The 15,424-nt window shown below is 40.2% G+C and overlaps 1 protein-coding gene across 1 annotated transcript in view; it reads right to left on the bottom strand.

Moving 5' to 3' along the window:
- Positions 1–5,100: 5,100 nt before the first annotated feature.
- Positions 5,101–15,424, bottom strand: part of fhit (fragile histidine triad diadenosine triphosphatase) — a 268,764-nt gene continuing 258,440 nt past the window's right edge. The window contains exon 7 of the mRNA XM_056605340.1: positions 5,101–9,102. Coding sequence (XP_056461315.1) covers positions 9,001–9,102 — 102 coding nt within the window. The 3' untranslated portion in view covers positions 5,101–9,000. The remainder of the gene's footprint in view (positions 9,103–15,424) is intronic.

A 15,424-nucleotide genomic window follows, 5' to 3' on the forward strand; every position in this document is an offset into this window, starting at 1 on the left:
TGTTGTTTCACAGGAGCACCTATCTCTGTTGTCTATGACTTTATATTTTCCATCAAATTTAATCTGTAATTGCCAATAAGGTAAAGCATTTATATTTCTAAGATTGATTCAGAAACATATATATAACACTGAAAATGTAAATCCCAAATCATATCATACAATTACCACTTGTCATGGTCTGTCGGTTTCCTTGTCTTGTTTTGATGTGTTTCCTGTTTTACTTTGGTATCTCTGTCTTGGCACTCCCAATGTCCGGTCAAGTTTCCCTCCTGTGTGATAACTGCTCCCTCCCCTAATGTGTTTCAGCTGTTACTCGTTGCGTAGTCCTCGTTGCGTGCCCTGTGTGTGTTTGGTATTTAAGCCCTTGTCTTTCCTTTGTTGTTTGTCTGTTTATTTTTTATGCATTAATTTATGCATTATTTATAGACTTAATTGTTTGTTCATTTATATTTGTCAGATAACCTTTTTTATTACATTTTGATTTCATTATTATTTCATGTTTATTAATTGGTGTTTTTATACTTGATATTTGGTATGAGGGAACTGGTTAAGCTTGTAAATGTGATTTCTGCAGTTATGAACCTGTGTAAGACTATAATAATAATAATAATGATATATACATTATAACAGTTTCTTAATACAGTTTACCTAAAGGCACAATATGTAACATTGAAGACTGGGCGACCACTGTGAGGCTAACCAGCGTAGCTCGCTGTGTGGGCCATGAGTGGGAGGGTTCAGGACTGTCGACAGTTAGGCTATTGAGAGGTTGGTACAGTTGGTAAATAAATGAATACCTTTGTCCGCATGAATACCATTAGATAATGATTGCTATAACTGTTAGCTAATTGTTGGTTGATGTTTATTACTGGATTAAATAATTTTAATTATTGGAAACTTATTGTAGTGTTACCCAGTCACTAGGCCTACACATTAAAACAGACAAATCAAAACAAAGCCATTGACCATAAGCCAGAAACAAAGAAATATGATACTAATAGTACTAATAACACTACTCATATTAATAAGGATAATTGTGATAAATATAATAATCATCAAATCCAAAGAGAATATTTACAATATTTTAAACTTTATATTGGGCTTAAAATATGTACAATTATGTTATTTATTATTTTAGATAAGAAAGATTGGTATTCAGGGAAATGATGAGCGAATTGGTTGCCCCAAATTACCATCCTAATGTAGAGGAAGAAAATACGATTCCATGAGATAACAAAATCATCTTGTTACATCATTCATTGAGATTCTTGGATAGAGGTAAAACTGCTTGGAATAAAAAAGCTCCCTGAACACGATGGGAGTGTTTCATGCAATCCTTGTTGTGGTACGTGAGCCTCAGCCCCCCTACCTCCGGACCCTCCGTTAGATAGAGCGGAGGACTCTGGGCCCCCTGCTGGCTCCTCAGTAAACAGCGAGACCCTGTTTGTGTTAAACAGGAGACAACTCGGAGGGCATTTACAAATGTTGGCCTCCAGTTATCACCGTGAGAATTTAATGAGCTCCCTTTGGGCAAAAAAATGTCCCGGAAGGCTGCGTTCATAAAGGTCACATCGCCTGTACAATGTAATCCGAGATTTAAACAATCAAACCAAAACGTTACTGGCACAAAAATGTTTCTCCAAGCTTGTCATGCTGCAGCCTCGTCTGATACTCCTCAAGACAACCATAACATCAGAATTGGAAAATGAGGTTTGGAAAATGAGGTTTATAAGAACATCACATCATATGAAGGTAGGTTCAATCTAATCTCTCATTCTCTATTAGCCTTTTACTATTTATTCATTTTTTAAAACCGCAATTTGACATGTTTGCTTATAATTTTTTTTTTTAATTCAATTTGAAAATCGAACCTTATCAACCCAAACGATCCAAAAGACTTGCTAAATTAGATGTCTAGCGTTATGTTTTCAAAGCTCATGCGTTATTCAGTCTCTATGTTTTCAAAGGGTGGAAGTAAATCTTCCTCTAAACATCTACTAATTCTGAGGGAGATTAGACCATATCTATGGGTCATTTGGCTGGTTGATCAGGTTGTCCTTGGCACATGAGGGGAAACATGTACTGAGTGATGAGCATCTGCCAGTGTTATCTGGCCTTGGAGCTCATTTATACACGACTGCAACCCCATCAAAGCAGATAGATGTCATCTGTTAGAGGCCTTTCATTAGAACTTCATCCATTGTGTGCTTAGGCTAAGGTATGGGTTGTTTCGGTGTTGAATGATTCATGATCAGGCGGATATGTAGACGACTAGAGCAAACTGAGAGAGTGTGAGGCTACTTCTTCCCATCCGTGTTTTGATGTTTTAAGATGCAGTTGGCAAAGTAGTCAGGCACACAGGGGAAGTGTGCTATTGTGATTGACATGTGTGACCTCAGTGAAATTGAAAAAAGTCCCGGGTCTGGCGCTGCACTGCCTTAAATCCTTGACCTCTGAATAGTTTGTATATCGTGTGAAATAGGTTTGTGCTTCTGCCAGGGGAACGGGACAAGCCAATGTTTATGCATAAGTCTTTCACACAGAGAGAAGCAGGCCAGGCTAAGAGCACGATGGAATACTGTAATTGAGGAAGAGGCCGACCGGTAATTTGTGTATTTTCTTTGAATAGATAAGGAATTAATTATTAATTTATGAATGATTGAATGTTCATTGAAGACATTGCAATGAATTTGTCAAATCAAGATAGTTAATTTAAAAGTTATATTTATATAACAAAAAAATAAACAGCTTCATGATAATTTAAGCCTAGGGAGCAGTCGACTTGTATAATGTTCAACAGCAGGACCAAAAAGAGGGATACACAATACAACGTCAAGCCCATTTGTGTGTATCCAGGCCGTAGGAATCAAAATCACGGCCACACATTTGAATTATGTATTCATGTTGTCAATGGAATTGCTTTTGCTCATTCAGACAAATTATGTCTGAAATGCGTGATTGGATGGTTGAAAATCATTCTGGTGATGCCTTCACATATGGTGGGCCTGTGAAATGAGAATTTTTTTTCAGAATACATTTATTTGTATGCGTCCATCATACAATATGAATACATGCCAGCCTATGAAACACAGAGGTAAGATAACATTTGATATATGTTCACAGGGACTTACTTGGGACTGCTTGATCTATCTGTTGAACTTTACTTTTGAATGAGTACTTTTGAACTAATGCGACAACAGGATATAAACAACCCGATATGTTGGGTGGGGGAAGGGAACGTTTAATCTGAATGAAATCAGGAGAGTAGTTCTGGGTAATCAGTCGGGGCAAGTAGGGCAGCTTTGAGGATAAAAAGAAAAAGATAATCATCTTTGCAAATTTGTTCAGTAAATATTTCCCCCCTGAAGATCAGAACCAGTGCGATTACAGATTTCCATGCAGAAAGCCTTGGGACGGAGTATCAAAGGTAAAGTCTGGTCAGCACCAAGATTCGTATTTGAATGCAATCTATGATTCTGTTATTCTTTTTCAAAGAAGCTCTTAACTAATCCCCTGTCCGATCAAGCGGTCAGTCACTGGGATTCTGTTAACATGGATCACGGCATGAGCAGGCCTTTTATTACATAAGACTCAACAACCCAACAAACAAGATTATCAAAACCTAGCACATGTGCAACACCTTTAATTATGTTATGTGTGCATTATCTGTTGTGCGAGCTCCTCTTGTACAAATGTCCACATGGTCTCTAGTCTATGCATTGGTAATATGAGCAATAGAAAAAGATGTATTGGTAGATGCCGGCCTCGTCAGCATGTACCACACACATACATAAACATATGGAGGCATACTTGATTTCTACTTCTTGTTAAACTGGATGCCAAGGCAATGCTATTCATGCAGTGCCTGGTTGAATTTGGGACTTGTGTTTTGTTTTGTGTCTAAACTTGTGTTCAAACCCTCCACTCTGTGTTCAGTGCACATGCTCTCCTGCAGGGGAACTGGTGATGAAAGCAATGCAAGCCTCTCTGTGTGGGCTCATCGCTCCAGATGTCGGCAGTACCGCCAGATTTCAGGCCCATCTGTTATGAACGCACATGCTCTATTAATAGGTGAATGAATGAGAGAGAGATACTTTGGACTCCCTTCATTTTCTCAATATCTTCCTATTCTGTCCTTCCAAGTCCAATCATGACCTGTTCGCACAGCCCTTCTTCTGGGGAGGACATATGGCAGGAGCCAGTGAACAACTTGGAATATGCAACCTTCTGCACTGAACCCTGAGTCTCAGAGGCACTCGCGTGATAAATGATCCAATGATATCATACCGGTTCAATTCATACCCCCCATGCCTTGGCCATAGTGTAGGCTGGAATTACCTCTCATTGGGTACACATTCACAAGGAGGATTCCTGTGTGATTTGCCTGTAAATGTGTATGCTTTTACTCTGACCCTCGACAAGCCTGAAATACAAAGCACACAAAGTCTGGTGTCTGGTAGCCAGCACACATGGAGATGATAGTAGTGCAAAGACACAGCTCATATTCCTACGAGTAGTAAATCTTTCACCTTATTTTGGGTAGAAACCAGGGTGTTATTTTAGCACCAGCTTGGACCCACACAAAGCAGGATCTAACCAGACAGGTTCCTCACTTTACAAGGGCAACACTAACAGCTTAGCATCACCATAAAACACGTCCTGATAACGAAACTGCATTCATAAGTAGTATTTTTACACCAAAACAACAACACTGAGATGTCGTGATAATGAAGCTGCATTCACATGTAACATGTGTACACCAAAGAAACAACCTAAAACACTTTCTAACAATATGAAACACTTTCTAACAAAACACATTCTAATATTTTTACACCGAAACAACAACATAAAACATAAAGAGGTCCTGATAATGAAGCTGCTTTATATGTAACATGTTTAGACAATCAACCGCTGAAAATAAAGTACACCTGGCAAAAACAAAAGCTGAAAAATAGGTTCTGAATATAAACAAGCAAGGATTCAGAAAAGCTACTTTTGAGGTGGTTCTGAGCGATGCTGAGCAAGGCTCTTCGTGATGTTTAAATTACAGTAGAGCACCGAGCCAAGAGGTGAGAAACTGTGGCTAACATTATGCAAGCCAGAGTTTAGGTTAGCTCAGCACTTCTTGGAGGATGGAGGATTTAATGTGTCAGATTAGACGCTCACTAGCTTTAATAAAGGAAGAAAGAGTTCAGAGAAAGAGTTCATAGACTCAAATTTGTCTGCAAAATAACGAATGCTTAAAATGTCAATTTAGTTTACGCTGCAAAAAAAATCAAAGCAGGGAGCGGCCCCTAGATCACCTCTGGGGCAGAGAAGCCTGGGACTCAATTTAGGATGCAGCTCCTCCTAATGGCACGTAATCGCAGGCTATTATGCAATGCTATCTGGGGGGGGAATGCTTCCTTCACACATTAGGATATGAGATACATTCTATTAATGACAGCAGCTATGTGATAAGCAGGGCTGTTCGCTTCACATTGGCCCTACATGTGGCCTATGTGGATGAACAGAGAACCTGGAAGCCTCCAGTATGATGGCTTTGGGTTTTAGATGCTCCAATGGATCCCCAATAACATTGGTTTTTTGAATGATCGTACATAACAAGCTCTGTAGGTGGCGGAGAAGTAAAAGCTGTGTCAGGTTTTGAGCTACACACTTTTGCCTTCTCGTGAAACTTAACCATTATCTCCACCAATTTAAATGTAACCAGGAGAGTCTCCAGGACTCCATGGTAAGAACAAAGATGACTTACTGTAACAGTGAGGGCAGTCAGCTTATGCTGTACTTTCCTATATTGTGACGCTGCAGCCGATCGCTACATGGCTTTCTTCTAATTTACCTCTTGAAACACGGAAAGAAGAAAATAAATCAGATCCAAGAGATACAAGATACAAGATCGTTTATTGTCATACACACAATGGGAACATAGTTTGCACTGGGCAAGGAAATTCTTAGTTTGCCTTCACACAAAATATACTTAAAATAAAGTAGATCAATAAACTAAACTACTAAAAAGTTCTGTACAAAGAGCAGAATTTTGTTAAACAAAAACAGTTGAATAGATGTGTCAGAAGGCGGAATGTTTCTTAAGTGCATTTGAGAGCTGGAGTCATTCCACCAGTGCTTTGTGTTAAGACAATGCAGCACTTACAGCCTTCACAGGAGGGCAGTGTAGGAGTTGTATGTGTCATCTAAACAGCATTGTCTAGTTAGCTTGTCAGAAGTGGCCCATATCTGAGTCTTCTTTGGTCTCCACGGTGTGAAAGCATCTTTCCTCTGCGCTCCCAGGACTTCCTCACATGCCGGAACTACTTGCATCATCGCTCTGGCATTAGTGGGTAGATAAGTGGTGTAAGGCCCCCTTTAGACCGCTCGGAACGTAGACTAAGTGAATGCAGTTTTAATTAATTTCAGGCAGCTTTGAAGATATACTTGGGAATTCAAAGGTTTCCCCTACTTGCTATCTTCTGTAATCAGTTCTTACTTTCTTTAATTTAAATCAAATACTTTTGTGAAAATGCTATACATTTCTTGCACTGAAGAGTTTCTGAGGTGCTTGGCTGTTCATTAGGAAATGGCTACCAAGGTACGGCTTGAATTATTTTGATTATTATCAGCGATTAAAATACACGGTAACTGGGCTTTTTTCCTGTGGGAGTCATTTGGGATGTAAGAACATTTAAACAGAACACGCATTTGACTTACTTTAGTCACCAGACATAAGCTAAAGTATTCTTTTCATCCAATCACTATACATTCTGACCGGAGCACATTGAGTAGCATGCTAAAAACATATTTAACGACAGACATAAAGATGCAAAATTGTTCCTGTCTCAACTTTTGAATTATTGCTTTTGTATTCTAATATATAATTTATGTAAAATAATATATTATTTAACATAATACTCATTAGGGCTGATCAGGACTAAGAAGACTGTGCTGTCTGATCTAGTTCGTAGGGCCAGGCTCATTTGGACCCGGTCTGGTTACTCAGGATCAGGGTTAACATTCAATCACCACCAAACCCACGTTGAGGAAGAGACCGTAGAACCGTTAGACGGAATATGAGGTTAGGATACATGTGAACCATCACGGCGCAATGCAGTTTAGAGAACCGAACGAGTACCGACTGAGTACAGAATACCGACAGTAGTCGACAGAGGACGGCGGACGGAGTACTGACAGAGTATTGACGGAGCACCAACGGAGATAACATGGAGTACTGACGGAGTACGGAAGGAGTACCAACAAATTATGCAATGCAACTTGGCAGAAGTCTTAACAGTCCATAGTTGGAAGAAAAATCTATTGCATGACAATTAAACCATCTTCATTATCTTATGAATGCTACAGGGGTGACCATTTAATACAATCTAGACCTGTGTTTTAATTACAATTCCAGTCCAGAGAACATGCTATTTACCTCAGCTTTATACTACAATACCCATTAATTCTAATATATTGTAATGATATCCTACTGTGAAATCTAGAGACACTAATTTGTTCACATTACCATCAATTACTTGCGATGACTCGTTTGTGCACACTTTAGCATGCATGGTAAAGCAATCTCTCATTTGAATAGGGCCTTGCTCTTTGAAACGAAGCTATGGTTTTAACATCTCAGTGCTGTTATCCATTATTGCACAAGCCCCACATCTGATAGATTTCATGCCAAGAGATGAATGATTGCCCTTTAGGAACCTCTCATGCTTAGTAATCTTGTTTTAAGATGCAGGGGTGCCTCTTACAGCAAGATTAGCACAGAACTCCTTTAGCGATCACACGTTCTTCTCCAGTGCTAGACTTGTGCTACGTTCTGCACAAACAAAGACACAAAACATGGCATCTTAGAAGTGGAGCGGATATATATAATAAATGGGTTAGGGTTAGATTTATCTGAAGTGACTCAGCAGTGAGGTTGAACAATCAGCGCAGTGCAATAAATAACCGAGCAGAGAAAAACTGTACGTTGGATAGATATCTGAAGTGAGCTATTACCATTAGACTCAAAGAATCAATCAAGTGCTATTGTCATACATCCACCCTCGTAACATGTTAACAGAGCATTTGAAGCAACAACAAATAAGTATTTCAATATTATTGCCCTCCTTGGTACAAAATGTAAAAGAATAAATAATTATATATCTTTGCCATCATTTGGCATAAACATCTCAAACGTCTCTATAGTGGATGATTAAAGCGTTACAGTCTGTCAGGCAGTGCTCATCACAACGGATTCTCTTCCTAATTTTGCAGACTCTAGAGCAGCTGCTCCTATTTATCCAACACATGTCCCCTTGTTCTTCCGCTGTGTGTCCTTCTCACGCACTCCCAAACCTAGCGGGCATCTGAAGCGGTTGGACATCTAATGCTGCCTCACATCAAGGTTGCTCCACAATCCCAAAGATTTGCAGCTATAATTATGGATTTCTTATTCAATTGACTCAAGTTTAACATATAAATGTGAACAGACCAGTATTTATTTCAATATTTTTAAATCAATTATTATAATATATTATTAAAAATAAAGCATGGATGTTTGAATAGATTTGAGACAATAATTGGATAAAACATGGATATTCATGATGACGGTATATATACGGTCATACAAGGTGACCTTGGGTGTCTTGAAAGGCGCCTCTAAATTAAATGTATTATTATTATTATATATAGATATATATAATAAACCAGACTTGATATTCTTTACCGTTTTATTTCTTGTTTTTGTTCTTTTTTATTGGATGTCAAGCGTATTGACGTAAGGTCAACAATACATCAGAAATTCAAATTGTAGCTGAATGAATTCACTAGATCAAAGCAGTTTATACTTAAGCAGAAGAAAGAAGCACATCTTCCAATGGCTGAGGAACAGACTCATCAAGCTGAACTTATATTTCCAAACAGAAACAAATGCATATGTCAAAAGAATGGACAACGCAGAGATGGGCTCATTGCCTATCTCAATTCTTGGTGTGAAATGTGTTTGGGTCTACGTTAGTGGAGCTGGTTGCTCAGATCCGAAGCCTCTGCAGCCATCTCCTCTTCTGTCCTCCACTTTGAAGGCATGTCCTCTTCCTCCCGATCGTGCTTCTGCAACTGAAGGAACACATACCAACACCAACCATCAGGCGTGGGCCGTCTCATAGCGATACCAACATTATGAGATGTACTTATCAAGAACCTTTTAGTCCAATACATCCTGTGTGCTCCAGCGGTCTTACTATTTGCTCTTAAAGATGGACTTAAAGGGCCCTATCTTGCATCCAGCGCAATTTACTTTCTACACTGACGCATGTGTCGTTGCTAGTTTGCAACTGGCACAGAGCGTTATTTTCCCTCCTACGCCACGCGTTGGTGAATTAGGGAATGATCTTGCGTCCCAAGGGGCGGTTCGGCGAAAGGAGGAGGCGTGTACTGGCGCAAACGTTCCCTGGTGCTATTTTGCAGTTTCAGAAAACAAATCCGCCACAAACCAGGAAATACCTGGTTTAAAGTCAGTGGCGCGTTGTTCAGATTCTATTTTAAGGGCACATGCATGATGTTGCTTGTGCACCTCACGCACACACTTTGCTTCTCCCATCTACCTAGCCACACATTCTTGGTAAATTATTTGGGAAAGAACAGCTGATACAGCGGTAATAAGTTGTACTTTTATATCATTGCATCTGCAAACACCGTACAGCAAACAAATATTTTCTTGACACAGACATCGTGTACAAGCCCCTAACTTTTAGGATTGATGAGTATTTGATCGTGAGAAAACATTGTTTTACCCCGAGTGAGTGTTAAAAAAAAAAGAATGAATGAATGGAACATTTTGAGATCTGTTACACACAAAGGTAACAACCGTGGATCTCTTTGAAGAGATCAGGCTTTGGAAAGAAATTCTACATAATTTTCCTCTTACCATACAGAACATCTTGTTCAACCTTCAACAGTTCCACCACGACCAATCAGAAGAGACCTAAACAAACCCCTTGACGGCGGTAATACTAATACACACTCAACATGCTTTGCCTTAATGTAATCACATTCTGCTAAAACGCTGTTTACACTCCGTTATGTCATCTAATTTGACTCAACAGAAGCACAAACGATAACTAATCCCTTGGGCTTCAGCTCCTACATAAACCTGCCCGGTGGATCTGGAACCGACAACCCTGATGCCTCTGCCTCCTTGTTGTGGAATAAGTGAATGTGACACTCGTGACAGGAGTCACAGCTCCTGCAACAGGAAAGGGGACAGCGTGACTCGCTCGTGTCACACACACAGAATAAACAGCGTGCAGGATGTCTGAGTGAATGAGTGAAGGTGGCATCATGTTAATTGCCTCCAAGAGGTCTGACGTGTCATGGTGCAACGCGAGTGATAGCATAGAAACCGAAGACATGCAGCCAGCCACTGTGAAGTTCATGTTGACCTAGAGAGCTTCACTCCCAACTGCACAAAGGGTCAGCGTTTAACTGGTCACACATCGCTGAGGAAATACTGACTGTATTTGTTCGGTAAATGTCAAACTACAATCTACTGTTTGTGAACCGGAAGTTGAAGCACATGGGGCACAGGTCTCACATTAATAACTGATTGTAAATGGTAAGAAACATTCACGCATTGGCCTTTATGTTGCATAACTCATCCTGGTTTAGGCATACAATGCAGGAAAAGCAATATCCGAATTATGATGACTACTATTAAGATTTTATGAGGTACACATAACTTGGATGTCAACTGCATTTCCTCAATCTTATGTATCTCAAAATTATCCTTTACTTTTTATTAATCCACATCAATCCAAAATAAATGCTATGATATGCAATGACTAAGGGGATATAATATATTTGGGAAGTTAGTCCAACATAATGAAGGTCCATCTCACTGGAGGTGGTGCATAAGGGACAACAGATAATGATTTGTTTGTTTATTGATTCGTTAATTTGACTCAGCCCGCACCAACGATGCCGAGCTGAACAGGGACTGGACGCCCGGCTCACTAGCGTGCTTCTCTGTGGAGACCAATCAAATGACTTAGTGCAAACTAACTGTAGTATGCACTTCAATAACTTCAACAAGTTAATCATTGTTAAACTTTGTTGACATTGTTTGTTTTTGTTATCAATAAGAACACCAAATCCCCCATGGGTTATGATTGTGAAGCTACTCATCATCATCATAGGTTCCCTGTGGGGCTCAGGCCTATCTCTGCATGCTTTGGCTTTTTCTTCACACCAGATCCTTCGGGATCGTTTTATCCAGACCAAATGTATATTGTGCCAGATCTCTGTACAGGAGTTGAAGCTCTATCGCCATACGTTTCAAATTTACTCAAGGAAGTCAAAGGTGGAGTGATGAGGGCATTTCCCACTCAGGATTCTACCTGCTCCCCTCTCAGTCTCTCTGTCCACGAGTAGGGCAGTGGTCTGCAAACACAGACTACAAACTCCCCCTGCTACACTTCCTTTTGTGACTTACTGACATATTGCTGTGCACATTTTGAACCATAATACTGCCATAAACACAGCCCCTATATTTGCTCAGAGTCTCCTAATCCTTGAGTGTGTGCAGTGGGCATGTGAACACAGAATGGAAAACTAGAAAAATACCTAGCCAGGGCTGTTCGTATGCCCTTACTTGAGTTGGGAAAACCAAGACCCAACTGCCCAAGTTCAGAATGAGTTGACCCCAAATGAATGGCTGATTTGCTTCTCTAAAGACAACGTCATCAACTACCTTGGGATTAAAGCAAGCCGCACACACATGTCTGGCCAGCTCCACACATTTCTGTAATGTTCCATCATGTGTGAGGAGGACGATACCATTTGGAGTAGGATGCATGAGAGGACCTGAGGGAGGAGGGGACCCTAACAGAGGCTAACAGAATTTTTTCATTAAAGATTTGATTGATATTTGCTTTAATTTTTTTAACATAGGTGTGCGCATGATCACCCAGCAGAACGTGAAATAACACAAATAAAGCCATATGCTTTTGTTGACTGTTGATAAGGAGTGCTCCACCACATTAATTGATTACCAACCTAGCAACCACTACACTGTGTGTGAGGACTTTAAAAAAACATCAATAAGGAAACTAAACAGTTTATTCCATGAGCCGGTACAGAAGCACCAAAAGGGGCCGATTTCCATGGGGTTTCCGTCCTCTCCATTGAGAAAGCAGTTTGTGTGTTTCTGTCCCAAGCCAGTCAAAGAACATGCCTTTGTTCATACCGTTTACCTCACCAGAACTAGAAGATAAAGCTCTTGCTCTCGTAATCTTCTGTGGTCTTTTAAGTGTTTATTTGCTATAACACTAATGTTTGAGCTAGAAGTACAAAATTGCTCACTTACAGATCCCATTTATTTATATCCTTACATTACTTGCAATGCCACGTCACCATCTCTGTTTTGTCCTTGATAAAATTTATATCTTTTATCAGATTTAATTCTTTGAAATTATGAGGCTGTTATCAGCCAACGTAATAGCAATGTCCTGTTCCACGGTAGTTTCACCTGAAGTGGCCTCATTTTGAAACAACTTCAATCCAATCATCCAATTTGAAAAGCTTTCGAAAATTCAGAAAAGGGTCAACTTTGTATGTTCGTATCCCAGATCCCAATATATCCCGGTATGTTTATATTGCTGGTCCCAGTGAGGCTCCCATCGGGCCAGCAGTACGTGCTTATATTCCCTGATGTACTGGACACCACACCGAACGGATGAACTACGTCAGGGACCAAGATAGAGATTTATGAGACACTGTGTCACTTCTGAACTGATTAAAACGTACATGTTTATGACTATGAACTATTTCACCTGGTCATTGCTTGTTGTTTTTGTTGTGGACAGAGAACCTTTAGGGTGTCTACAGGAGCAGAGTATTCCCACTAAAGGTTCTTGTACCCAGGCAGCTATCGGACCTACACCTCAAAGAGGTGAGAGGGTGAGACACCAGATTGGGAGGCCCATGCATCCTATTAACCCTGCAGCAGAAACGCCGTCCCTCTCTATCATTAGTGGAGAGTAAAAAGTGAGAACTGGGTATGCGGATGATTAAAGCCTGTATGCTATGACTTTGGGTGACTTTGAGTCCTTCCTATGCATTTCAAATGTTTTTTTAACTGTTTGTGTAGGGATTGAAAGTGTGTGTGTGTGTGTGTTTACTGTATGCTTCCTTTAGGATACTCCATCTCACTCTGAATCCATTGGTAGCGGTGAGGACAAAATCTTTTAATCTTCCATAACAATTACCTTTGGCAATCACGCCTGAGGCAGACATCCTTCCATGAATCTAATTACCAGGAACCCGATAAAGTGTCTTTGGGTTTGTATTGTAAAACACTTGATAACGCGTGATCCGCACGTTGGACTGGAAGGAATAAATTCGAGAATAAAAAAACACCTTGTGTTTTGCATTTGTATTAAATCCAGGCATATTTTCAGCCGGTATTCAAAATGTCCTGGAAATACTATCTGATCTTAACACATTGGTAGGAAGGACCCTGTCACTCTGCATTCCAGAGGGGAAAGATGTGAGACAATCTCACAAACTCAACTAAATCACTCTTCAAAAAAAAGAACAGTTTCCAAACCGGCTACATATTAGCTACATGTCTACATACCAGCTCCAAACCAGCTACATGCCTACATACCATCTACATACCAGCTACATGCCTACATACCAGCTACATACCAGCAATATACCAGCTACATACCAGCTACACAAACCATTTTTATCGACACTGAACTCATGGTTATTTTGTTGCTATATCATGTAGCAACAAACCGGCACACATTGAGCTTAATGCTATCCCTGGAGGGGGGGGATCCTTCTCAAGCTGTTTTAACTGTTTCAAACGTTGACCTTCTGAGCTCCGGGAACAGGGGCGTTGGCTACAGCAATTGCAACTGATAGGTCTGCACGGCTATGGGATCCAAGGGAAACAAGTAGAAGCTAATGACCTTTATGGTTTAGCGTGACATTTGTTTTCAGATCACATTACTAATACGACAACTTACAGAAACAATTGGGAGGGATATGTTTAAATCAAAACGAAAGTAATGGTCCTTACATGTGTTGTTTCATACCATAGCCTTGAAATAGCCCTGGTCAGGATTGCAAATGGTCTGCTGATATGGTATCACACTTCAGAGCCTGCCTGAGAACATTAAGACTCCCAAAGGCACCCTATAATTCCACCATCTAAATTCGTCTCAGAGATGTGTAGAGATGCCTGTCTCTGCTTATATCAACTTCATTGGCCTGTAGAAATGCACGATTCTGGGTCCTCGAAGCCTGGCTATCCAGAGCAGTGTGGCCATAATCGTGGGGAGATTAAGAAAACATGACCGCATGGCACCAACTTTATTGTGGCTCCACTGGCTCTCTCCTTTAGGTGTGGCCTATAAACTGGTCCTACTCACACACACCAATGCATTCATGGGCATGCTCCTCCATATCTCAAGCATCTTATGAACCGACAAAGCTCAGCCTGTGACATCCATTCCACCACCAAGGTTGTTCCTCCCTTCCACACTGGCGGAGCCCCTCCGTCGTCACCTTCCATGCAGAGAATACGTCTTAACCTAACTTATTTCATATAAACACCATGGTCATAGCAAAATATGCATTTACATCCTCAGTGGGGTCTGCTTCCCTCACTTGTGTGTCTCCAACATCAAACAAGGGACCTATTCTGCATGAATGATATTTCAGCAGCTAGCATTTCACAACATCTCCAGTGTCCGTCTACCCCAAAGCTGTCTTGCTTGCACACTTTTTTATGATGTGGGAGGGAAAGGAAAGTCAGAATCACATTGTGCTAATTTAAAACATGTAATGAAATTTAAAAGCTTCCTTATTCTGTACAACTACAGATACTGTATACCGGGTAATTTTCAGTTGCATTCTCACTGTTCAACAGTTTTTCCTTGTATTGTTGCAATTAACCACTCATAAATTGTAAAACGCATTATTAATGAATTTGTACCAAATTATTTTAACAAATGCATATATTTCAATAATGCGTAATTCTTTACTAGCTTTCATCATTTTCAAAGTTCAAACATACTGGGAAGCCACTTGAAATAACCGTTATAAAAAAAAATAATATATATATATATATATATATATATATATATATATATGTAGAAGCAGGGTACAGCCCACTTTCAGCACACACTGCAACCTCTTTAAGACCTCAAGGAAATAAATTGTACTTGATTAACCCACGGCAACCCCATTTTCTCTTATAGGGGACTGCAGCTCGGACATCTTGCTGGCCATGGTCCACTCTTCGTCAGATGGGACATGCTTTCATTAACCAGTGACCCCCCAGGGTGACCCAGGGGTCATTCTGCCCTCAGAGTCATCCCCATACACAAAAAGAGATAACAAGCCTTCTATAGGGGCTCCTAGACACAAG

The sequence above is a fragment of the Gadus chalcogrammus genome, chromosome 13 (assembly GCF_026213295.1).
Source record: "Gadus chalcogrammus isolate NIFS_2021 chromosome 13, NIFS_Gcha_1.0, whole genome shotgun sequence".
NCBI lineage: Eukaryota > Metazoa > Chordata > Actinopteri > Gadiformes > Gadidae > Gadus > Gadus chalcogrammus.